Source organism: Astyanax mexicanus, chromosome 18, assembly GCF_023375975.1.
Source record: "Astyanax mexicanus isolate ESR-SI-001 chromosome 18, AstMex3_surface, whole genome shotgun sequence".
NCBI classification, from domain to species: domain Eukaryota; kingdom Metazoa; phylum Chordata; class Actinopteri; order Characiformes; family Acestrorhamphidae; genus Astyanax; species Astyanax mexicanus.
The window spans coordinates 45,323,879-45,351,099 of record NC_064425.1 but is presented as its reverse complement, the minus strand read 5'-3'; the positions used below and the strand labels follow the sequence as shown (position 1 = coordinate 45,351,099).

Sequence of the window (27,221 nt, the reverse complement as noted above, 5' to 3'; positions counted from 1 at the left end):
TGTACTCATTAAAACACACACACACACACATCAACATCTGCCGGTAGCATTTTCCTGGAGCAGGTGAAGCTTTGCTGCTGCTGTTGATTGAGTGATAGATGTAGCAGGTTTCAGGCACTGTGTGTGAAGAAGGTACTATATCTCAGTAGTTCACAGTTCCAGGTTTCTGTTACAACATAAAAGTAGTAAAAGAGTAAAAGAGGAGTGTGAGAGCAGGAGCGCGAGAGCTGCACACAGCTTTATCTTCAGTTTTAATATTTATTGCCTGAATACTAGAGCTGTGTATTGGCTGGAATGTGGAAATAGCATATGTATCACGAGATACAGGAGTTAAGATTCTACATATTGAGTTTATATATATTTATATATATGATTAAGATTCAAAAAATATGAGCAAGAAAATATATTGTGATTTTTTTTATTTCAAAATGAAGGAATAAAAATCATAATTTTCATGCGATCAGAATGACAATAAAAAGTGTCTGACACCAATCTTTACAATCTTTACACCAAACTAATATTTAAAAATAGATGCTGTGTTTTAATACAATATTAATATCTTCTTATGGCACTTTTGAAATATATATCAGAAATTGAAAACCTCTGGAATATAATTAAGAGGAAGATGGATGATCACAAACCATCAAACCACCAAACTGAACTGCTTGAATTTTTGCGCCAAGAGTAAAGCAGCATAAAGTTATCCAAAAGCAGTGTGTAAGACTGGTGGAGGAGGAGAACATGATGCCAAGATGCATGAAAAAAAACTGTGATTAAAAACCATCAGGGTTATTCCACCAAATATTGATTATTTCTGAACTCTTAAAACTTTATGAATATGAACTTGTTTTCTTTGCATTATTTGAGGTCTGAAAGTTCTGCATCTTTTTTGTTATTTTAGTCATTTCTCATTTTCTGTAAATAAATGCTCTAAATGAGAATATTTTTATTTGGAATTTGGGAGAAATGTTGTCTGTAGTTTATAGAATAAAACAACAATGTTCATTTTACTCAAACATAAACCTATAAATAGCACAATCAGAGAAACTGATTCAGAAACTGAACTATATACAGTATACAAGTGTACAGTATTCTACTGAGGAAACACTTCATGATACATTTACAAACTTCTATTCCTTGAATTTTCTTTCATATTCGCTGTTCTGTAATATTTTTTTCACCTTTTTCACTTGTTTTGTTTGCATTAATACAGTATTTTTGGAATATCTCTGATTTGAACTCTTTCTAGGAAAGTTTCTAGAAGTTTCAATACTAAACTTCCACTGTTAGAAAAGGAAGATCTTATAAAATAATGTACTTTAAGCTTCTTTGATTTGTTGGTTCACGTTCAGTTTCTGCCCTCAGGCACGGCCACCGGCACCGTCCCCACCACCGTCCTGTCGTATTCGGACTACATCTCGCGGCCCGAGGAGCACGGCAGCGTCCTGCGCTTCGACCGAGGCGAGACGGAGAAGACGTGCCGGGTGGTGGTGATCGACGACTCTCTGTATGAAGCAGAGGAGAGCTTTAACATCACCCTCAGCATGCCCATGGGAGGCCGGCTGGGCCAGGAGTTCTCCACCACCAGGATCACCATCCTGCCCGACTCCGACGACGGTAAGCAGCATTAAAGTCATCGTTTTTAAACTGGTTTTAGAGTTTAAATGTGAAATGGAGCTTTCCAATCTGCTGAAAAAGAACAGATTGAGCTGGACCAAGCTGATCTTTGATGATCAAAATGGTTAAAAAGCTGATTATCCAGGTGAAAATATACTCTATACTTGTAGAAAAGCTGGTTGACCAGGCCTAGACCAGCATGTAATGAACTTTTGTTTGAGTTTGGTCATGCTTGGTGATGGTGGTCATGTTGGTTGACTAGGTCCAGAATGTTCGTAGTTCTACAGCAGCTGTTGGATCAGCGTGGTCCTTATGGTGGACCAGAGTGGTCGTTCTGGTCATGTTGTTCGACAAGCTTATGGTGGTTATGGTGGACATGTTAGAGTGTTTTCACACCAAGTTTTTTATATTTGGAGCGTTTCTCCCTCTGATTGGTTTGGTTTGGTTTCACACAGGCATAATCCTAAACGCACCAAAATATGTACCAATAAACCATGTGAGCACATCTTGTCCTCTGATTGGTCAAAGCAAAAAGATTCTGTGTTCCAGCATATATATCTGTATCGCTGAAAGCAGTGAACCCTACACATACCTCACTTAATGTATAAACAGCATGGAGCAGCAGCAGGGACAGCATTTCTTCATAGCAGTGGTAATTAGCATTATATGGCTAATATTTCAGATTAAACTACTCATCATGCTGGTCCACCAGATTGATGATGACAGTAAAACAGCCTGGTCTTGCTGGTCATGTTGGTTGACCAACTTTGGTCTTTCTGGTTCCGCTGTTGGATCAGCTTGGTCATGATGGTGCACCAGAGTGGTAATTCTGGTTGATCATCTTGATCTTGCTGGTCATGTTGGTTGACCAGCTTGGTTATGCTTGATGATGACAGTAATAGAGTGTGGTCTTGTTAGTCATACTGTTCGGGCTACTTGGTGACAAATTTGGCGTTGGGTTGGTTCAGCTGTTGGATAAGCTTAGTTATGATGGTGGACCAATGTGGTCTTGCTATTAATGTTGGTTAACCAAATTTGGTCTTGATGATGCAGCTGTTGGATCAACTTGGTCATGATGGTGGACCAGCTTGGACTTGGTATTCATGTTGGTTGAGCTGGTCCACCAGGTTGATGATGATAGTAAAACAGCTTGGTGTTGCTGGTCATGCTGTTCAGGTGTGTTTACTTGGTATAAATTTGGTGTTGTGTTGGTCATTCTGTTTAACTGGCTTGGTGGACCAACTTTGGTCTTGCTAGTCCAGCTGTTGGATCATGTTATGTGATTTAGGACATTCTTACCTAATATATAAAAAAATGGAACAAAAGCATATAACCTAGCTTTAAAACAAACTGAACAATAACAGCCATTTAGAAGCCTGGATTTCTTTATTTTTCTATTATTCTTTCTAAGTTGTCTGTCAGTTTGCCCATCTGTTGTTAAATATGGATGGTTAGATAGCTTTGCAGATTTAATGCTGGAACTGGAGTTTAGGCACGAAGCAGGTCTTGCCAACCTACATTTGAGGCAATGGGGAAAACATTACTGAGGCATTGTTTTGACATGTCAGCCATTTTGACATTCAAGGCTGTGCTTAGACAAGCAGTCAGATGTATTTTTAGTCTTATCTATTACCTGTTGTACAGAACCTTGTTTCCCTACAGCTCTCAGTGCATTCGATTTGGACTGACGCACTAAAGATATTAAAGTTATCAAGGCCAAACTTTATATTAAGTGACTTTATATGTACGTGACAAACACAATGCGCAATCACAGTGTAAATACTGGTGAATTATTCACTTTACATGTGAACTGTTGTAGTTTAGCACCTGAAGTTGATACACACACATGCATCTCAATGGAAGTAATAGTAATACATGTGTAATAAGATAAAGGTAAATGTATTTAAAATATATAAGCTGAATATATAATATATTCACTTGTTGCAACAATAAGGTAATAGCTTGTTATTACATGTTTATAATTACAAAAAAGATGTACAAATAGAATCCATCGTTGCTTTGATATAGGGGGTGGATATTCCTAAAGTTTTGTTAGGTAGTTGCTGTAGAAATGGGTCAGTTGATGAGGTGTTGTTAAGGTATTGCTAAGCTGTTGCTAAGGGCTTGCTTGGAGGCTGTTAAGATGTTTTTATAGTACAGTTCTTGGTTATACAGCCTGTCCAGAACGGGCACATATCACCCCATTGCTCACTGAGCTCTACTTCTACCTTCAGGAACCTCCTAAAGACCGAGCTCTTCAAAGAGCACTAACTCTCCTAACACCTCTAACTAACCTTATTTTTCGTACTATAAGGTGCACAAGATTATAAAGCGCACTAACCGACACTAGTAAGGATGCTACATTAAAGTGAGCAAGTGTGTCGCCATGTAGGGGAAGCGGCTAAGTAAAGAAAACTGTAATTCTTAAAGTTAAACAAGTTCCTCCAGCACTAAGGCTGGGTGCAGCAGCATTAGCATTAGCTGCTAACCACAGCGCTAGTGGGACATTAATGCACACACAGTAATCACGCAGATTACAGTCCAATATACTCAACTCTGAACGGCTAAATAGCGATGTGGTTAGCGGCTAATGCTAATGCTGCTGCACCTAGCCTTAGTACTGGAGGAACTTCGCTAAAAACTCATCCTTGTAACTCTGTATTCAGTAGAGTGACTTTACTGCTCCTTAATACCTGACTGGTAGTGGTGTCTCAGTGGTGTCTCAGATGTGTCTCTGAGGTGTCTCAGTGGTTTCTCAGTGGTGTCTCATTGGTGTCTCAGTGGTGTCTTTGGTACCTGCTGGCAATGATTCGAGTTTAATTGTGGTCTGAAGACTTATAACAAAGTAAGATAGTTCTTTAATTGTCCGTTTCCTGTAAAACACATGGGTGTGTGTGTGTGTTTTGGGGTGTGTGTGTGTTGGGGTGTGTGTGTATGGCGGGGGGTGTTGGATGTCAGAGCGAGTCTTCCTGTCGTAGCTTATCGTCCTCGGCAGCTATTTGAGAAGCTGTTGGAGGCATTGTTTGACTGCAGCTCGGGAATATGAAGGGGAGATTACACTGAATGTTTAATTTAAATTCATGGAATTTATTTAACACCACTGCAAACCCATGAAACGATTTTCTACCCATAATTCATCGAGCGTGAAGGCGAAGAATAGAAGACACACACACCTGAGGCTGGGGTGAAGAGATTATTTCTGCGGCTGTTGTTGGGAAGTGCTGTTTTGGACGTTTAGATGATGTGTGAGCGAGCGCTGGATGTGTGATCCTTTAGAGACTGAACGCGACGCTGCGCTTCAGTGAAGGGGAGCGTTTTCTCCCGCTCTTGCTTTTGTTTACTGAGGGTTGTGGGTTCTCGGCCCTCGTGTGAAGAGGAAGCTGAAGGACGAGGACGCTGAGGCACGTTAGCGAGCGCTTTGATTGTTAATAGGAAGGAGCTAAAGCGTGGCCTGCAGCTGCTGGGTGGACGTCCGGTACGCTAAAATAAAAGAGAGATTAGAGCTCCTTTGAGCAAAACCACAGAAATACTAAAGAATTATCACAATGTACATTTATTGCTTTTGGCTGAAATGTTTATTTGAAGTGTACCTACTACATAGGAGCTTCATAACACATTTAAAATCATTGAATAATGACTTCATAAAGCAGTCAACAGGTGTATAAGTGTACAGGTGAGTGGAAAAATATGGGTGCAGGTTACCACTAATATAGCTACAGCTCTGCAAAAAATAGAGAGCACCTAAAACTATGAGTTTTTTTTTATTTTACCAAATTAAAAACCTCTGGAATATAATCAAGAGGAAGATGGATGATCACAAACCATCAAACCACCAAACTGAACTGCTTGAATTTTTGCACCAGGAGTAAAGCAGCATAAAGTTATCCAAAAGCAGTGTGTAAGACTGGTGGAGGAGAACATGATGCCAAGATTAAAACCAGGATTATTCCACCAAATATTGATTATTTCTGAACTCTTAAAACTTTATGAATATGAACTTGTTTTCTTTGCATTATTTGAGGTCTGAAAGCTCTGCATCTTTTTTGTTATTTCAGCCATTTCTCATTTTCTGTAAATAAATGCTCTAAATGAGAATATTTTTATTTGTAATTTGGGAGAAATGTTGTCTGTAGTTTATAGATTTTGGAGCTTGGTTTAACATGGTAAACACGATACACACTACAGAAATGTAATCTGATATACTAACCTCTGAACAGCGAAAAAGCTAACTAGCACTTAGCATGGTTAGCAGCTTATGCTAATGCTGCTGCACCCAGCCTTAGTGCTGGAGAAACTTCACTGAAAACACACCCTTATAACTCTGTACTTCAGCAGAGTGGCTTTACTGCTCCTTAATCCCTGACTGGTAAAATTCATACATAAAGAGCACCGGATTATAAGTGTAATAATAAAAAATAGGACATGACAAAAGTCATGGGACACAATGCTTTCTTCAGAAAGCCTTTTCTGGACTTTCTTTATTTATAATGGTGTAGCGGACATAAATGAAGGTCGGTCCCTAAGTTAAGATGATATTGCTGTTAAAATGGGATTAAAGAAAGTTAAACCAGGCAGAAGTGTGTGTGTGTGTGTGTGTGTGTGTCTGCCTTTAAGGGCTTCCTTATCGTACATCTCCAGGCGTGGTTATGGGGGCTGTTCTCTATCATATCTCCCACATGGTGCCTCTTTTGTTCAGCAACACCTCCGGGCCTCCACCCCCCCCCTCCCCCCTTCTCTATTCGCTCCACCTCCATCCATCCCTCCATCCACTCCACCTCTGTCTGTTCCAGCGTCTCCAGAGACGTGTCCTCTCCAGCACAGACCTCATACAGGAGGTGAAAGAGCTGGAGAAAAGTGCTGAATCCTCACTTGACTTTTAATTGGAGTTTAAATTTCTTAATCTCATTTTCCTCCAGATAAATAAGTGGAGGAGAGAACTGCAGCTGATTCATAATTAATGTTCAATCCATTTGCAGGCTGCTGTCCCGTGACTTTTGGCATTTTTCAGTATAGGAATAACATGTACTGCATATATGGCTGATTAGCTGTCTAAATGTTCTTATCAAAGAACATAAGGAAACTTATGTCATTTATGTGAAGCACCAATATCTGTTAGAGTATTAACAGCACCCACTTGTGGAGAAGCTTCAACCTGCTAAATATAAGCGAGCGAGTGAGTGAGTGAGTTATAAGCCAGGTCTATGAGTTTCTTTGCATCTAGAATCTATAAAGCTAATATCAGACAGTATTCTAGCTAAAATCATGAACCAATATACTGTATATAAACTATTCTATTTTTTTCTCTATGTCTTTATTCTCCTGTAATTTAAAAGTATTTAATAAATAATAAAATGTTGATAGTTTTATTCTTGCACACACTACGCAAATTATTCACATTTTTCCACACAAACATTTCAGCTTTTACCTTGAGTTTAATTGAAAAGCTGGAAGGGAATCCGGCTAGTGTCACATTTACACATGAAAAACCGAATCTGGCAACCGCTTCATTTAGAAAGCAGGACAAATGAGAGACTTGAAAGATTCACCAAGCATAATGGGAGTCTCTCTTACACTCTCCTCTACTGAGAGAGAGAAATTCACTACATAATTGCTTTGGCAGGCAGTTCCCCCGCCGTAATTGTGCAAAATCATATTATAATGTGCAGCATTAGCATTAGCCACTAACCGCACTAGCCCTTTCGCTGTTCAGAGGTAAGTGTTATCGGTATCTGTAATCTGTTATCTGTAACCTGCTGCTAACTTTGGCTAGCACTGCTGGAGCGGCATTAGCATTAGCTGCTAACCACGCTAGACTTTTCACCATTCAGTTGGTTAGCCGCTAATGCTAATACTCCTGATTGCTGGAGAAATTTAGGAATCTAAGCTTACTGTAAATAAAAGGAAGCGCTTTATTAACACAAATAAACAGTTTTCAGGAGAGAAATCTGTGTAGAGAAACATCCAGCACTTGTTTAATTTTAAAAAAAGATTTTTTTTTTATCACAGTTTTTATTTTACTTAGCTTAGCTTTATTTAACTTAGCTACTAGCTACTGCTTTCGCAACCAAGGGTTAGGCCTGCTGAATTAGAAATATCTCCACCAATCCACAGTCAGATAGTCCCAAAGGGCCCCAGGGTAACTTCTAAGCAACTGAAGGCCTCTTTCTCATATTGGCTAATGTTAATAATTATGTTAATATTCCAACTCCTGCACTGTGTAGCAGAGATTGACTGATCAGGATCTTCTTCTTCAGGATTGGTTGTTCTGATGCAGCTGTTGTTCTGGCTGGAGTATCATCTCGGGTGGGGGGTCTTTTCGAGGGTGGGCTTCAGGAATCTTTTCTGACACTTAAACCCTTACAGGAATGTCAGAACTGTAAGGAAGTGAACTCTCGACAGGAGGAATTCAGACAGTTAAGAGACTGAGTGTCTGTGAATTTCAGTTCCACCTATTAACCAGGATTTTTGAGTGTAGAATTGCTGGAATTGAGTATTTTTCTAAAGCTTTTCACAGCCTGTAGACGAGAAGTTCTGTCTGGATTAAAACAGACAGTCCTACAGAAGCAGCTCAGGTAGAAAGAGAGAATTAATTATTTTATTTTTAGTGTAATTATATTTATTCAGGCGTCTACACCACATGTATTTATTTACTCAGCAAGGTTATTATCGTTGAGGAAAACAAACAAAATAACGAAAACTGAAAGTGAAAAAAAGTGATTTTCATGAACTGATACTAATAAAAACGATAATTAAAAGAAAAAAAAAACAGTTAACTAACTGGAACTGTATTGAGTGTTTAAAAAAACTAACTGAAACATACTGAAATTATAGATATGGAAAAAGAGAATTAAGATGGATGCAGTTAGTAAATGATAAAATGATCAGGATGTGTCATTAGATATTATTAGATAATAGAAATAGAAAAATATAAAGAGAGCTAAAGGCAGTATTTTAATACTAGAACTTTGTGGTACGTCTCAGAAATCTGTGTGTAAGCTAGCAAACAAACCTTAGCTGCTACACAGCCTAAAAAGCTCAATGACCAGATGATCAATTTCCTAGATCTTCAACATAACAGGAGGTTAAGTTGGTAATTATTATTATTATTATTATTTTTTTTTTTTTAAGAATGAACAGAGAAGTGAATCAGAGTAAATATATTTTATGTGGCTCACGTCTGGCCTGGTTTTTGATTTGCTCTGTGATTAATTTGATTGAGTTGATTAGACTCTGCTGAGAAGGGTGATGAGGAGTTATTATTATTATAACAGAGAGAAATGAAGGGGATCATGTTTTCCTCTAAAACAGCGAGAGTCTGTCTGTCTCTTTGTTGGTTCTAAACTCAGACTGGAGTGGGGCTGTGGAGTGGTGGAGCGACGGCTCTCTGATGGTTTGAGTTTGACAGATAAAGAGCAGAATTTAGCAGGAGGTGTTGGGCTGTTATCAGGAGCGTCGCTGTGCCTGAAGTCGGTGCTGGAGGTGTGAAGTGAGGATCGGAAGCCTCTTAGGCGTATCAGAGTCCTGAGTCCTGATCCTGATCCTGATCCTGATCCGTCTCGTACGGATGACTGTGTCTGGAATGAATACACCAGGAGGAGGACGGCGTGTTTTTGGGGAGCAGCCCTTTGTATATATGTTTTTATTATTATCTTGTTTTGAGATCTTTTAGACTCTAGGACAGGGTGAAAGCTTTCAGTGCTTCAGGAAGAAAAATGAGAGAGAGAGAGAAAAGGAAAGAAAGAAAGAAAACAGTACCACTTTAAAATAAGACTACCTTTATAAAGGGTTTATAGATGGTTTACAATTAGTTTATTAATGTTACTAATTAGGTTGTAAATGCCTTAAAAATCATTAATAATCAGTTATAACACATAACACGTAGAAAGGGCAACAATGACCAGTTGTTTACCAAATAGTGAACCCACAGCCATCTACATTGGTGCCCTTTCTACGTATGTGTTATAACTGATTATTAATGATTTTTAAAGCATTTACAACCTACTTAGTAACCATTAATAAACAGCTAATAAAAAGCTCTGATGATGATGATGATGATGGTCATGGTGATGATGATAAAGACAATGCATGCACCTGAATCCTGATCTACTGTTTTTAACGTAGCCAGACGTGAGTCCAGTGTTTATAGTAATAGCGTACAATGCTAATGCTATTCATGGCTAAGGCTCTGAGAGGAAGGAAGAGCTGAGATGATTAGTGGATGTCAGTGTGGTTATTATTTTCCCACTAACTATTTTATCATCCTGATTCAGACACTGTTTCAAAAGCCTGGATCTGGATTTGGTTTTACATAGAAAACTGTCTATTCGTTTTTGCATGAACCAGAATTTGGAGTTCTATAAAAACAGAAATGTAAACTGTAATCAAATGACACCATTACAGTATTAAAGAATCCATTCTAAATGATCAATTACATAAATATCAAGAGATTTTACTGTAGCATTTTTGAGTAATGGAACATAAAACTTAGGAAAATGCCCATTTGGTTTTGCCTAAACCAGAATTTGACATTTGACACTAAATTATTGTTAATTTCCCAGGGGCACCACAAAGCATCGGACCCTCTCACTCTGTTCTGGATGCAGCATTTTTTGCAGTTATCTCTTCTCTCTTTGATGATAAACACATAGCTAGCCTCTCATTACATCCTGTTATTCCGAATACTCTCAGAGTCAGCAGAAAGTTTCCTATATTTACAGTAAATCCGTTTATCTAAGAGCTACAGGGAGGAGAACATGTCTCCTCACGCTTCAGTAATTATGATTCAGAAAGAGCAGAATGCAGGTTATAGACGCTGTAAAACATGAGAACGCTTGTACCGCAGGATCCGACGCGCTGATAGACGTCTGATGTCAGTCAGCAGCGAGCGTGTGGATGATACGGTGTGATTACGGATCGGTCCGGGCGATGTCTCGCGTCCGGGGAGACGGGGAGTGAACTGGAGCAGATGGAGGGAAGCTCCAGCCTGTTATTACCTCCTTCTCCTCCAGAACATTCCAGCTGATCCTGGAGCAGCGGAAGCAGATGTTCCCAAACTCCTCTCTTAACCTTTACTTCCATAACCGGCTGACGTCTGAGGTTCAGATATATTACTGCACTATATCTCTGAGTTTGATGTTATTATTAGTGTGCTGTGAATGATTGCAGGTCCAGTAAGCTTCATAAAGGAGATATGCTGCAGTAATAAGGGATATAAATGAGACCCTGTTGGGCTGGACACTTATTTAAAGACCATTACAATAGGGAGAGAAGTTATAATAAGTGGTTTTATAAGGTATAACTTTTTTTAGTATACAGCTCTGTAAAAAATGAAAAGAGCACTTCAGTTTCTGAATCAGTGTCTCTGATTTTGCTATTTATAGGTTTATGTTTGAGTAAAATGAACAAGACAACATTTCTCCCAAATTTCAAATAGATAGATAGATAATTTAGAGCATGTATTTGCAGAAATGAGTTCAGAAATCAATATTTGGTGATATAACCCTGGTGTTTTTTTTTTATGTATCGTTGCATCATGTTCTCCTCCACCAGTCTTACACACTGCTTTTGGATAACTTTTTCTGCTGCTTTCCTCCTGGTGCAAAAATTCATGCAGTTCAGTTTGGTGGTTTGATGGTTTGTGATCATCCATCTTCCTCTTGATTATATTCCAGAGGTTTTCAATTTGGTAAAATCAAAGAAACTCCTCGTTTTAAGTGTGTTTCACATTTGTATGGTGAAAATTGAGTGCTTTTGCTAATATTTATTTTCATATATAAATTAATGTACGCAAATGAATAAGCTTGGTGATGCATTATCAGTTTTATTTAGGGATATAATTACTCTAAATCGAACGTATCGAACAGCTGAATTTAGGGCGTGTCGGTGTGTCTTCGGTATTAACTTGAAACGCACAAAAGGCATGAACTAATTGTCTTAATTAATCACAGGTGTGGTTAATTTTGGCCAGAATGGGAAATAAACCAATCAGTGTGTCAGTAGTCATTCCCTTTAAGAACCAGGTGAATTCTGACTTTGGCACGTTCGTATCTTAACAGTGCAGCGCTTTTGTGCTTCTCAGCAGAGGAAACTGAGCTTTTACAGGAACAGTAATGTTACTTTATTCTTTATTCTGTTTATTGTCGATGTAAAAGTCAGGTTTGCATTCTGCAGTGCGTCCATATGTGGGTGTATGGGTGTTGGGAGCACCTATAGGAATGGACTGTTGACTGTTGTCAGGGGTTTAATCAGTCAGTGGCGCACCTCTATTTCCTGCTGCCAGAAATGTACCTGAACACACCTCACTTCCAGACCATCACACCCATCAGTGTAGATTTATTCCTAAACTCTGACGCTATTTTAACAGCACAGCCCCAGAGTGTACAAATGCAGGTCTGATTTCAGGCCTAAATCTCGAGGCATCCAGTCAGTGTTGGTCATTAAAAATGAACAGCTCATGATTATTAACGTGTGTTTTTTGATTGACTTTTAGTGTTTTAAAGGGTTTATTTACTATGCTGCACATTTCGTGTGGCGTAGCGCGGTTAGCGCAGAGTGGTAGAAATGCGACGCACAGTGTAGATAATTCATTAAAGCGATAATAAAAATATAATGTGCTGCAAATCCCACTTCTAGACGTGAAACAGCATTGTTGATCACTGAACGTACCGTCAGTCATGCTGCACCTTTAGGAGCTGACCCCTTTTCACAAGTCTGGACTCAGCAGGTGTGCTGTATATATATATATATATATATATATATATATATATATATATATATATATAAGAGACCATTTGAAAATGATGAGTTTCTTTAATTTTACCAAATTAAAAACCTCTGGAATATAATCAAGAGGAAGATGGATGATCACAAACCATCAAACCACCAAACTGAACTGCTTGAATTTTTACACCAGGAGTAAAGCAGCATAAAGTTATCCAAAAGCAGTGTGTAAGACTGGTGGAGGGGGAGAACATGTTGCCAAGATGCATGAAAAAAACTGTGATTTTTTTAACTTGTTTTATTTGCATTATTTAAAGTCTGAAAGCTCTGACAGGTCGCTTCACTTTTCATTAATTTACTTACTATGTAGAAAATAAAAATGATAAATAAAAACAGTTGGCTATAATCCGTGTATCATTCGTTCATTTGATATTCAATTGAGAATCAAAATCGGAAAATTAAAAAACCAATTCGTTTTTTCGTTTTTTCGTTTTTGAATATAATACCAAAAAACGGATAACGGCTTGTATTTTGTATTTTTATTTGGTTATCCAAACAAAAATTGGAAATTTAAAAAACGGACCAGGAGCCGAATTTGATTTTGATTTTGAACTTGACCCATTTGTGTGCCCCGGAAGTTACTGATTTGTTTATTCTTGGTGGGTTTCTGTTGCGCGGGAGTTCACTGCAGTGTTATCTACACAGTCTGTATTGCTGTAGGCTTTGGATGGAGTTGAGGATGGAGAGTTTTATCTTGTTCAGAGGAACTAAACGCGTTGCAGTGAAAGAAGACGATATGACAACAGAAAATACATGTCTTTTTCGCTTAAGGTCGTGTTGAACACAGAACCTTCTAACACTCATTGCAGAACATCGCTGGATCCCCATTTGCTGCAACGTGCACGAAATCTCTTCATGCGTCTTACCACCTTCAAAAAGATCTTTAATTAGGCCAGAATGTGGTTCCAGTCCGGCCATGCTGCCTACAGCAATACAGACTGTGTAGATAACACTGCAGTGAACTCCCGCGCAACAGAAACCCACCAAGAATAAACAAATCAGTAACTTCCGGGGCACACAAATGGGTCAAGTTCAAAATCAAAATCAAATTCGGCTCCTGGTCCGTTTTTTAAATTTCCAATTTTTGTTTGGATAACCAAATAAAAATACAAAATACAAGCCGTTATTCGTTTTTTGGTATTATATTCAAAAACGAAAAAACGAAAAAACGAATTGGTTTTTTAATTTTCCGATTTTGATTCTCAATTGAATATCAAATGAACGAATGATACACGGATTGGCTATAACTGGTCCTGAACTGATTTTTGGACACTGATGGAGCTTCTTTGGAGAAGGTGAAGAGCTCAGTGTGATGGAGGAGAACTTCCTGCTAGGCTAATCTGACCTGACCTGCTTTCTTTTAGTCGACTCCCGACAAAAAGCCATCGCTCGGTGGGAGCGCTGAGGAAAGTTCAAGCTGTTAGCGAGTGTGAATGTGTGAACAACACCCTGCTCTCTCTGGAGAATATCTGGCAACCGTAATCCAGCCCTCTAACACACCTCCTCTCCTCCTGCTCATCTTTGAAATGAATGAAGACACTGACATCTCCCTGGCCTGCTCCTATCTCTTCTATCTTTTCTATCTCTCTTTCTCTCTCTTTCTCTCTGTCTTTTTTCTCATCATGAGAATTCATTCCAGAGTGGTGAAGTGTGGCGGGGGTGGGCAGAGGTGGCTCGGCTTCCTCCGTCGCTCAGGAACAGATGAACTGTAGGAAAGTGCTGCTTTTAAGAGCAGGAGAGCACGACCTGCTTCCTGAATTCAGAGCTAGTTGTGCAGCATAATGCTAAATGCTAAATATAAAGTGTGTATGAGCTGAAGGGAAGAGCCACTCCACTCGTAAAGCATTCCTGATGTTCTGATGTGGTTCTGATTCTGTCAGACGTGGCAAGACCTCATCATCAGCATCATCATCATCATCATCATCTGCAGAAACATCTCAGTATTGCCAAGGCATGTCCCAATAACCAGCCTTAACTATAACCATGATCACAGCATTCAGTATCTGCTGTAATTATGTATGACCTGTAGATTGTTATAGTATTAGAACTGCACAATACTTTTCAACGATATATATCGCAATATTAAACAATGCAGGGTCCATGACGTCCAGACCAATCAAGAGCTGAATCAGCGCCGAGCTCTCAAAACCCGAGAAAACAGCAAAACAACAGTAATCAGCCCTTTAAAAAGGTAAATAAGAGCGTTAGTTTTTCTGGGATTAAAAGTGTGAATTCAGCTGTAACTGGAAATATCTGCACTGATAAACTGTGCTGGACAAGCCCCACCCCCCCTCTCACTTTTGTGCTTCTCAGGCAGCAGCAGCCTGTCACTCACACAGACACAGAGACCGCCGCGCTGTGTATCTTCAGTACTTCTTGTATCAAGAATCTAAACATTACAACATGACGCAATGACGTTTGATTTAATTGCCTGAAGTGTTGTCACGCGTCCTGCGATGTGATTATTGCGCATGGGCACATCACGATGACGATGCTTAAACGATATATCGTGCAGCCCTATACAGTATGTTATATATCTCTGCACCTTATTCTTAACACACACTTGACTAGATTGTGCTCTACTTACATCCAATAACAACCCAAAAATCTGTGTCTCAGTCCATTTCACACTGGAGTTTTCCTTTAAAGATAAAAGTCTCAGAAGGTTTTCTGTACATTGTGCCATTATTCAAATATTTTAGCTTTCCTAAAAACCTTTCAGTATTATAGTTTATTTTATCGGACCAATATCCGATATGAGAAATGAGTGAGAAAAGGTGTAAAATTTCTAGGACGATCAAATCTCATGAAAAAAAGTGGAATCCCTTTAAAGAACTCTGTGTATCTCAGTTGAGATCTGGGCACAGAATGAAGGCTGGAGCCGATGGTGAGTGTCTGAGTTAATGAGACGTGTCCCTCTGAAACTTGCTGTTTGTCTCCTGTAAGAATTAACCAGATCTGATTACAGATGCTGGAGATCTCACACACTCCAACACATATCAACACACACCAACACACTCGCTCGCACGTCAGGCCCATCCACTGCCAGAGCAATCAGGAGCTATTACCCACCAACCTCAGCTCTCCCACAGGCCGCGGCGGCGTTTGATTGGTCCTCAGGGACAGACGCTGGCACTGTCAGGAAACCTGATGCAAGTCTTTCACCTCAACTTAGGAAAGCAGGGTAACGTAATAAAGGCACTTTGTAAGATAATTGCCGCCGCGAGTAGAGTGTTGTACCGGTTTCACCGCGAGCTACGAGCCTCCGGGCTGCGCCGCGGGATCTCCCCGCCCCGGGTCTCCACTTTTACACACCTTGCAAAAATGTAAACTAATTCTCACCTCAAGCTAATTTGTGGATTTTCTGCTGTTGTCTGGAGTTTGTAGCCTGGAATTGGTTAACAATTAGCAATTAGCAATTAGCATGCAGTTCAGGTCCACAGGAACAGGGATCTGTACTGTGGAGGTGTGAAGATCAGCAGGAGCATGACCACCTACTTAAACCTTTAAACTACCACTTACATACACGCACACACACACCAAAATACCTTGGGTTGCAAAAGTATTCATACCCCCTTATGGAACTTTTCCATATTTTGTCACCTTCTAACCACAAACATAAAAAAATATTTCATTGGAATTTAATGTGAAAGACTAATTTTTACAAAATCATTTGTAAAAATTAATCATGCACCTTTTTTTTCTACTTCACAGTTGTATACCACTTTCTGAAGTGGAAATAAAACAATGCATGATTCAAAACATTTTTTACAAATAAAAAGTGAAAAAGTGAAAAGTGTGACGTGTGTGTGCAAAAGTATTCAACCCCCACCTGAGTCAATACTTTGTGGAAGCACCTTTCGCTGCAATTACAGCGAAAAAAAGTCTTTTAGGGTATTTTTTTAGGGTCTCCACCAGATTTGTGCATCTAGTGACTGAGATTTTAGTCCATTCTTCTTTGCAAAACAAGCTCAAGCTCAGTCAGATTAGACGGATATGGTTTGTAAAGTTCTCGATTTTGTTTTAGTCTGTACTTAAATGGTTGTTGATACTGATGCATAGTCGATGCATAGTTCCCCGTCTCAATAATGACATTAAAAAGATAATGCATTTTCTTGGCAACCCTTTGTTTAGCTCTATTAGCGCATTTCTTCCTGATGTGACCACTGGTTCTGAGTTATCTTAGAAAAATAAGTCCGTTTTTTTACTCTTCTCCTCCTTTTCACACTCCACTGCTGAAAAACTCTAAACCGCCCGAGCTGTTGACGGGTGGCGGACAGGACGGGCCGGCGGCGAGGTTTATTTTCTCTGGGTTTAGCTGCACTTCCTGCGCTGGACGTCCGCGAGCCTCCGCTCCGTCAACACCGCATCCTTTAGCTGCAGCAGATGACAGCGCATCTCTCACGAAAACACATTTGGAAGCCGAGTGTTAAAGCAGTGTTTTCACAGGCAGTGAGTGTGAGCTGTGAGGGATGTGAGCTGTGCTGGGGCTGAGTGTTAATTGCGGGCGGACAGGTCCGGGCTAGCGCTTCAGTCTTAGCCCCCGGACCTTCTGTCATACCTGCTCTTCACTTCCAACCTGTCAGAGTTAAAACCTGCGAACACAAAACGCACCCTCAGGTTTTTTTTGTGTCTGTAAAAGAGTTTCTATTTTTTTATTTACTGTGAGTTTTATACAGTAGATAATATGGGCCTGCGTGGGTGAGAATACCGTATTTTTTGGACTATAAGCAGCACTTAAAATAGTTTAAATTTTCCCAAAAATCATCAGTGCACATCCTTATGTATGAATTCTATCAGTCAGGTATTGCTCCCACTGAAGTACAGAGTTATACAGGAGTTTCAGTGAAGTTTCTCCAGCAGGGAGCAGCAATAGCATTAGCATTAGCCGCTAACTGCACCAAGTGCTAGCTTTTTCGCCATTCAGTGGTGAGTATATCAGACTGTAGTCTGAGTGTTTCGTGTTAAAACAAGCTACAGAATGTAGCACTCCACTCTTCCTCCAGACTCTGCTCCCTTGATTTCCTTTAAATGAAATGTAAAATGTACTGATGATCAGTGATGGTTTGGAGAGTCATGTCTGTCATCTGCTGGTGTTGATCCACTGTGTTTTATTATCAAGTCTAAAGTCAGTGCAGTTTTGTTTTCCCACAAAATCTTACAGCACTTCATATCTTACAGCTTCCCTCTGCTGGTAACAACTTTTATGGAGATGCAGATTTCATTTTCCAGCAGTACTTGGCACACTGCCCACACTGCCCCAAAAGTACCAATTGGTTTTATATTGGGTTTTCATTGGCTGTAAGCTTCATAATCATCAATATGTCTACTTAATATACAGAGTTTCACATTTTGAAGTAACTTTTCAGTGATATTGTAATTTTTTGAGATGTACCTGTATAATGTATGCGTCTTATGCTTTATCCCTCTTTCTCCTCCTCCGTCTCCGGCAGCTCCAGTGTTCTATTTCGGGGAGGTTCAGTATCATGTGGATGAGAGTGATGGTTATGTGGAGGTTCGGGTTTGGAGGACGGGATCTGACCTTTCTAAGACGGGGACGGTTACGGTGCGCTCCCGGAAAACTGACCCACTTTCTGCTGAAGGTTTGTGACATTAACCCTTTAATACAAAACCAATCAGATTCAGTTTCTGCTTGTGTGGAGAAACTATAAATAGAAGCAGATAATTTTATCCATTAATATTGTAATTTCTCCGAGCTCACCAGTTCTAGACTTAAGATGTACACAATAGTGGCATCTTTTTGCAAAGTAGTACATTTACAGTGTGCTTCAAGTGTATTAAAATGATGTTTAAAAAACACAAACTTAAATCTACTTTAGTTTGCAGAATATATACAAAAAAGCACTCAAAACACAACCTAATAATTTTATGTTGTATTTAAATATAGCTTAATTACAATTATACCACAGTTAGTTCCAACTCTACAATGTGATTGGCTGAGAGGCGTACTAGAAGTGCCATTATCAGCCGGTAATGCACTGTAACCGAAGCTATCCATGTAATACTCCGCCCACATACAGGTAACCTAGCAACGATGCAGCAGCGCTTACAAGCCAAATACAAACCAAAATCTTTTAATAAACAGTGATAATGGAATTGTGGTATAATCAGAATAATACACTCGAGGTTCGTGCTATAACCTGTAATATTGGCACTGCTGTGCTGATCTACTCTATACTCGGCCTATAGCCTATAGTGCCTACGACCACATCCCAGCAGTGCCAATACTAAATGTTATAGCACTCCCTCTCGTGTATTAATGCTTAATTGAAATATTTTAAATTGCAATAAGTTGTTTGAAAGTAGCACATTTAGTATGTATTTAATTATGTACTAATTTTAATGCTAAAAATATGTACATTTCCATGTTAAGTGGACTTTTAAAAATATACTTAAATGCACTTTTGTTTTACAATGGAGGATAGGTTAGGATAGGCTCGCTCGCTCGCTCGTTCAGTGGGGTGTAGGAGAGGCGTGGGGGGGTAAAGAAGTGGGGTGGGGGGGGGGGGGGTTAAAGGGAGCGCTATCAGCTGGCCGGGCTCTAAATATGAGTAAATGAATAACTCACTCAGAGCTTCAAAGCTTCAGTATCAGGTGTCGGAGAAGAAAAGGCTAATCTCCTCTGAGCACAGAGCGCTCCCTCACTTCTACAGCCTTCCCTCGCTTTCAGACTCGGCCTGATGTTAATGTGCTGCTCTGCTATTGGTCGCTGCGTGTGACAGCAGCGAATCACACAGATAATTAGTCTTTTCATGGAATACAGACAGTCTTGCAGCAGTGAGATCTGGAAGGACTTTTATATCGTTGCATCAAAAAAAAGTGCAAATGGAATTTCAAATTGAAAATGTGACGCATTCCTAATAACATAATGATGACTTTTCAAATGTATTAAATACTTAATAATGAAATAAAGGATAACAAATAATCCAGTTGAAAGTGTTATAAATTAACAATATCATAAAGTATTTTATTATTGGTATAAAACAGAAAAAATACTTGAAGTCAGATTCACAAAAAGTGTCTTAAGAAAGAAAGTCTTCTTATTAAAGTTTCCTGTCATACTTAGACTAAAAAATTATAATAATAAAAAAAATCACTATTGAAAAACTACAGTCAAATTCTAAAAACATTCTAATAACATACATTTTCTGAAATATCTTAAACATATAATAATAAACAGTTCCCTCTGAAAGTATAGGATTGTATTTGATATAAAAAAACAATGAACATTTCAGCTTTTATTTGCAGTTATTTACATTTAGATTAGATATGCAGTTAAAAATATATTTTTAAGGAAAAGCAAAATGGATTCTAAGCATATTAGCAATGAAAACATTATGTTTTGTTTAAAAAATAATTTTATATGTTTTCATAGTTTGACATCAGTATTAATCTACAATACAGAACATTAAAAAAAAGATTATTTTTAGCAATAATTATAATTTATTTTTAAATATATATTTTTAAGAATAGCTCTGAGTTTCCTATAGTTTTCTATAGTTTGGCCCAATTTTAAAACAATGCGTTTGGAGTTTCTTTGTGAATTCCCTTGTTGATTGATTTGCGAGAGCGTAAACAGTAATGAAGATCTTTCAGTGTTTAAAAATAGACTAAAACAGGTATCTATCAGTCCGGCTCAGCTTTGAAGTTCTGCAAAGATACAATAAAATATTCATATCAGAGCTTTGATCAGAGAAACGCTTGTTGATTGGACGTGTGGATTTTATAGAGATTTATGATGATAGTGATGTTTGTGTTTATTTGTTTATTTGTTTTGAGCAGCTGGGGAGGACTATGTGGGCATCAGTAAGAACCTGGACTTCTCTCCAGGCGTCTCCATGCAGACGTTCCGGGTCACGGTGCTGGATGACCTGGGTCAGCCGGTGCTGGAGGGTCCGGAGAAGTTTGAGCTGGTTCTGAGGATGCCCATGAACGGCATTCTGGGAGAACCGGGGAAAGCCACTGTGTTCATCAACGACTCTGTTTCAGACTGTAGGTGTTTCTTTTCTTCTTCTTTTTATACTTTACTTTTAAATCAATAAGCAGAATAATTCTATTCTATTGTTAACATACTTAGTACTATGAAGAAATACACCCCTCACACTTTTGTAAATATTTCATTATATCGTTTAATGGGACAACATTGAAGATACGACACTTTGATAATGTATACTGTTTTTTTCGAACTATAAGCTGCACTCAAAATCCTTTAATTTTCCCAAAAATCGTCAGAGCTCCTTATAATCCGGTGCTCCTTATGTATGAATTCTACCAGTCAGCTATTAAGGAGCAGTAAAGTCACTCTGCTGAAGTACAGAGTTATAAGGCGGAGTTTCAGTAAAGTTCCTCCAGCACTAAGGCTGGAGCAGCAATAGCATTAGCATTAGATGTTAGCTGCTAATGCTAATGCTGCTGCACCTAGCCTTAGTGTAAATCTGGAAATCTAATCTTACTGTAAATAAACGGAAATGCTTTACTCACCCAAATAAACAGTTGTCAGGAGATAAATCTGTTGTGTAAATTAACATCCAGCACTCGTTTAACTTTAAAATAAAATGTTTTTTTAAGAATTACAGATTTGCTTAGCTTTACTTAACTTTGTTACCCCCCTGTCCCCCGCCACCACCACCACTACCCAGCAGCAAGACCTGCTGAATAAGAAGGAATACATGGTGATCTGTTTCAGTATTTCAGTATTTTTAGCAGAATATTAATCCTCAGGTTGTTGTTTGTGCCTGCAGTGCCGAAGGTTCAGTTCCGGGATGCTTCGTACACCGGCAGCGAGAACGCCGGGAGGATTACGGCCGTGGTTTACCGCAGCGGAGACCTGAGATACAGATCCAGCGTTCGCTGCTACAGCCGGCAGGGTTCAGCCCAGGTCATGATGGACTTCAACGAGAGACCAAACACAGACGCCTCCGTTATCACCTTCCTACCAGGTCAGTTCCTCTGCTGCTTTTAGAGTTAGCACAGCTAGTTCACAGTGTGAGAAGTTTTTTATTCACTCTGAGGCGAATAGTTAAGAGCGTTTTCACACCTGTAGTTTTAAAAGTTTCTATGATCCGGATTTGAAGCGTTTCTCCATCTGTTTGGTTTGGTTTCACACAGGCATAAACCTAAACGCACCAAAATACACACCAATAAACCACGTGAGCACATCAGAGTCTCCTCTGATTGGTCAGAGCTGTCTGGTTTAGGAGAAAGAAAGTAAATATAGTGAGAAGATTCTGTGTTCCTGTTAGTAGAGCTTGTTTTGATCCTGTGTGATTACTGCTCAATTTTAACCGAACCAAATAGTGCCTCAAAACACATTTTTTTAATGTTAGATATTCTATAAACTCTATAAACACAGTGGGAACATGTTGGTTTCTTATTTTAATTTAGTTTCTTTTATTGGTAATATTTCAAAGATTTGACAGTTTTTCTATCCTAACTATTGTTACTGTAACTTTATTACACCCTAAGGATTGCTATTGGCTAAATACATGCAAAGCAATGCAAAATTGCTAATGCTAAAGTTCAGGTTTCTAATTTCAGGTTTCTAACAGTGGGAAAATAAAGCCAGGATCTGATGCTTCTACAGAGTTTAAGAGGTTAAAAGCACTTAAAAGTAGTTTTTAGCACCTAAAAGGTTTGAGTGCATATGAGTGTTAAAATCTAAATAAAAGTATATAGTATATTTATTGCTTTTGTTAGTCCTTCTTTAAGGTTTGCAGACTTTGGAAGTGAAAAGGAAATTATTAAAAGTTTATCCAAATGTTTAAACACCTGGAAATGTGTGTGTTTATGTGTGTGTGTGTGTGTGTGTGTAGGGGAGGTGGAGAAGCCCTGTACTCTGGTTCTGGTTGATGACTCTGAGCATGAGGAGGTGGAGGAGTTGAGGTTGGTTCTGGGGACCCCTAGAAGTGATTCTCCATTCGGGGCGTCGATTGGAGCTCAGAACGAGGCGCTGATCAAGATCACGGACGATGCTGACAGTAAGATCCTCACTGATTATATTTAGGGTCACGCAATTAACTCAATTTTTGCTTTTTTTCCATGTCCATGTCGACATTATGTATTTTTATATTACATCAGAATTTTATACAAAATAGATCTATAGAAATGCCTAAAATAGGGGAGCAAATACCGGATCATGCTGCATCAGCATGGCATCAGCAGCCGGAGTCAGAGAGAGAACAACTGCCATGTCTTGCCATGCTCTCTCTCTCTGGGTGGGTAGATTGTACTCTCTATCCCTCATCACTCCCAGTGTGATGCTGGTTAGCTGATGTATCATAGCTGGGGATCTGGTGCTTTCCTCTATTAGCGCTTTTTCACCATATTTCCACCAACAAAAGTAGATTCTTGAACCAGGAACGTTCTTTTGCAGGGAAAAACATAGAAGACTTGGTCTTTTAGTGCCAACCGTGATTAATTTTGTTCACTACTGCTGCACAGCGCCCTCTGTTGGTGTCGTATGATGTGACGTTTTGATGGTTCCACTAAAACTGGTGGAAACTTGGGCTGCTTTGCTGAAAAGCACCACAGTTCTTATAATCCTGAGCACAACTGTTTCAAGAACCAGAGTTCTTTTGGTGGAAAAGCGCTATAAAGTCCTATTTCACACTTCTGCTCAGTGATTAAACTCCTGCATGCGGACCAGTGAGTTTTTAGGCTTTTTCTTGGTCACATGACATCATCACGGAGTTCAGTAACTCCTCCATTTCCACTCACTGTTGTGTTTTTAATGTGGATCTCCGAGGAAACTGTGGCGCGCCCAAAGTGTAATTACGGTGCTAGGCAGTGCACAAATATCTATTTTATTAAACGCGAGGAGACGAAACTCAGAGATTGTAGTCCATTCACATCTATCAGAGCTTCCAGCTATAAATTGTATTATTTACTCTAGATATTAAAGCGCAGGTTGAGGTCGGCTGTGACTCCGGCTATAGGGTGAATGTAAACAGTGGTTTACCCATCACCTGCTCAGGTACTCCACACTGCAGCTCATCCACAGCCTATTCTTATCTCCTCTAAAGGTCTGGGGAGAATATATTAGGGGTTGGACTGAGGAGAGGAAATGTCAAATTTAATGAACACAGACAGAAAAGACAGACCTGCAGGAAGAGTCGCTTCTTTAAACCTGTGTACTTTATTCTAGAAATTTTAAGAAAAGAGAGAAAGAATCCAGAGTGAGAGTACAGTTTAACCATCTGCTAAACTTCTCTACTTTTTATACAAACTGCCTTTTTAAAAACACTGCAATTATTAAGTTTCCTAGAGTTTTCATGATGAAGAAAGATTAAATAAAATACATATTTACAGATATAATAGACAGTAATATTATACACTATGTTTAAAACAAATGCTTTTTACTGATTATTTTTGGTTCCTAGTATACCTGTCGCAGCGGTCATTATTGGAACCTTCCTCTTCTAATGCAGCTGAGCATTTACAAAATTAAAGGGACTGAAAAATAAAGGAACAAATATGAGATTTTATTAAGGAAAAATAAAAAATAATTTGCAATAAAACGATATGCAGACAAGCAATAAAGGGAAAAATAATTATAATGATAAAATATGAACGCAATTAAAGAAATAGAGGACTAAAATAATAGCAAAATTATTAAAAGGCAGCATACTTTTCCCATCGTTACGATAGCAAAGCCACATTGACGCCCTAAATCAAGCTACACGATCTGCAACTAAAATAGGGCCCTAGGTCTTTAAATGGTATTTAGTTGAATTTGCTGTTTTGGTTATATAATATATTTTATAACTGATATATGTACTGTAGTACTTTTATTCTTATCTCTTATCTCTCCCCTGTTTTAGAGGCTGTTATCAGGTTTGGGGCGACTAAGTTCAGCGTGAGTGAACCCTCTGAGTCGGGGCAGGTCACGGTGGTGAAGGTCCCGGTGCAGCGGGTGGGGGACACCTCCAAAGTGTCTGTGGTTCGAGTTCACACTAAAGACGGATCAGCATCTTCTGGAGAGGATTACCACCCGGTGTCAGAGGGTGAGCGCAATTAAACACCACTGAATAACTTTATATTTTATTTTTTATTTAATGTTTTAAAGGTCACATTGACAGCACTGCATAATTATGCATCAGATAAAACAGCAATATTTCACTTTTAGCAGTGATCAAGCTATGGGCATCTTATTAAAACAGTTTATCATAATAATATTCTTATTCTTAGTTTTTAACTGTAAAAACACATTAATGATCAGATTAGAACAGATACAGGTTAATCTTAAAAAAGTTAGAATGTCATTGGAAAGTTTCAGTAATTTTATTTCAGTAACTCAGCTCAAGATTGAAACTATATAAATATATTATATAGATGTATTAAACACTGAGTGATTTATTTTAAGTATTTACAGCCAATGAAAACTCAAAAATCAGTCTCTCAGAAAATGTTAATATTATATAATAAGACCAATTGGTACTTTTGGAGCAGTGTGGGCAGTGTGCCAAGTCCTGCTGGAAAATGAAACCATCACTTTGGAGAGTCATGTCTGTCATCTGCTGGTGTTGATCCACTGTGTTTTATTATCAAGTCTAAAGTCAGTGCAGTTTTGTTTTTCCACTAAATCTTACAGCACTTCATATCTTACAGCTTCCCTCTGCTGAAAACAACTTTTATGGAGATGCGGATTTCATTTTCCAGCAGGAATTGGCACACTGCCCACATTTCACTGCACAAAAGTACCAATTTGTCTTATATAATATTCAAATTTTCTTAAACATTGACCAGAATAAATTTGGTCATATCATCCAGCCCTACACTATGTATATCTATACTGTTGATGTAAAAACATCAATTTATATTGGGATATATTACATTATAACTTGAGTTTAATTCTGCAGGTGATGATTTTGTGACACATTTCTAATTTTATTTCCTATTCCTCAGATATTGAGTTTAAGGAGGGAGAATCTGAGCACACGGTGGAAATAGAGATTCTGTATGATGGGGTTCGGGAGATGAGAGAAGCGTTCACAGTTCACCTGAAGCCGGACGAGAACATGGTGGCTGAGATTCAGGTACTCCTCCATAAACTGATATATACTAATGAACTTAAGATCATCTGCATTTGGCAGAATGTGAAATTAACCCTTAGAAATCTGGTTATTCTTTTTTGTTGTACATTTTTTACAACTGATAGTTTTAATAATTACTATATAAATTACATGTATATTCAGTTTAACTCTGGATTCAGGTCAGTGTAAAGTTCAGCAGCCCCATTTTTAGAACCTTACAAGATAAATTCCTAATTATTTTATTTATTTCCGTTCAGTATAATAAAGAAGAAATGGGTTTTCATCCAGTTTGAAAAAGTGAAAAAAAGGAAAAGTGAAAAAGTAAATATTTTCTTGATTTTCAAAATTTTCCATTTTTGTAGCTTGTAACACAAATCTGATATAATATAATATAAACTACTTTATAAAATTGAATTATCAAAATTTAAGGTGGAATGGTAAATTTGATCAATCTTTCATTATCTTTTTTTACGCCTAAAAAAACCAACAACTTCAGCCTAAAAAATTGAATCAATCTAACATCTTTAAACACCTAAAAAACACATATTTAGCCTAAAGCCTGTGTGTCACCATAACAGCATTTAAGGTGGAATGGTAAATTAGGAACATTTAAGGTGGAATGGTAAATTAGGAACATTTAAGGTTGAATGGTATTCAAATACCTAAAAAACACATCTTCAGCTCGAAACCTTTTTGTCATCACAGCAACATTTAAGGTGGAAGGCTTAAGAAAGGAGCAGAAATTAAGGTGGAATTCTATATTTGATACATTTAACATATTAAAGTGAGTGATTTACTAAAGACAATAAAGTATATTTAAGAAAGCTCCTGTAAGGAAGACGCTAAACACATGAACAATAATATGAGTAAAGCAGGAAGACAAGGGATAACAAGAAATGCTATGAAAAATTGTATGGATAATTTATTTTTTTATAATATATAACATTATAGGTGAGACGGATATATAAATGTTTTGAAACTATAGTTTTTACCCCCCAGCCCAGTCATTGTTGCAGTGGGCTGTGTATGAAACATTATCATTAAGGGAAAAACTCTTTAAGGCATGAGTTTGTGAGTTAAATTGTATTAAATCTGTGTTTATATTGGTCTCATGCTCTGCTCTGTAATCCTCAGTCTGGTAAATGATGAAAGCTCTGCTCTCTGTGTGTTTAATATCTCTCTCTCGTTCTCATCCAGATGACTAAAGCCATCGTCTACATCGAGGAGATGAACAGCATGGCTGACGTGACCTTCCCCGCCGTGCCAGTGGTCATCTCCCTCCTGCAGTACGACGACCCCGGCGGTGCCCGGCTCGGCCAGCCTGCAGCCGGATACCCCGTCGCCTGCGTCAGCGTGAGCATCACTCCCATCTAAAACCACGCTGACTCTGATCTTACACTCGTTTACTGAACGCTCTGTCGTTTCCTCTCCTCTTTATTTGCTGCGGCTCTTATTGCTTTATTTTAATGTGCTTTTATCTGCGTAGATTATGTGTTTTCTTATTGCCTCCTGTTTTATACTCATTTTATTTCATCACTTTAGAGAAGATACTCTTTAGAAAATGCACTTCCACATTTACCCTCTTCTTTCTTTTCTTTTTTCTTCTTCTCCTTTCTTCTTCTTCTTCTTCTTTTTCTACTTTTTCTTTTCTCTTTCTTCTTCTGTTTCTTCTTCTTTTTCTTTTCTTTTTCTTCTTCTTCTTTTCTTCTTCTTCTTCTTCTTCTTCTTCTTCTTCTTCTTCTTCTTCTACTACTCCTTCCTCTTCTTCTTCTT

The 27,221-nt window shown here is 38.5% G+C and overlaps 1 protein-coding gene across 1 annotated transcript in view; it reads left to right on the top strand.

The window, feature by feature from the left end:
* The window catches only part of frem2b (FRAS1 related extracellular matrix 2b), a 106,457-nt gene that overhangs the window by 62,814 nt on the left and 16,422 nt on the right, over nucleotides 1–27,221 (top strand). Inside the window, exons 6-13 of the mRNA XM_022668801.2 lie at nucleotides 1,366–1,617; nucleotides 17,850–17,999; nucleotides 20,200–20,409; nucleotides 21,159–21,356; nucleotides 22,230–22,394; nucleotides 24,237–24,419; nucleotides 25,321–25,451; nucleotides 26,646–26,801. Of these exons, the coding sequence (XP_022524522.2) occupies nucleotides 1,366–1,617; nucleotides 17,850–17,999; nucleotides 20,200–20,409; nucleotides 21,159–21,356; nucleotides 22,230–22,394; nucleotides 24,237–24,419; nucleotides 25,321–25,451; nucleotides 26,646–26,801 (1,445 nt within the window). The remainder of the gene's footprint in view (nucleotides 1–1,365; nucleotides 1,618–17,849; nucleotides 18,000–20,199; nucleotides 20,410–21,158; nucleotides 21,357–22,229; nucleotides 22,395–24,236; nucleotides 24,420–25,320; nucleotides 25,452–26,645; nucleotides 26,802–27,221) is intronic.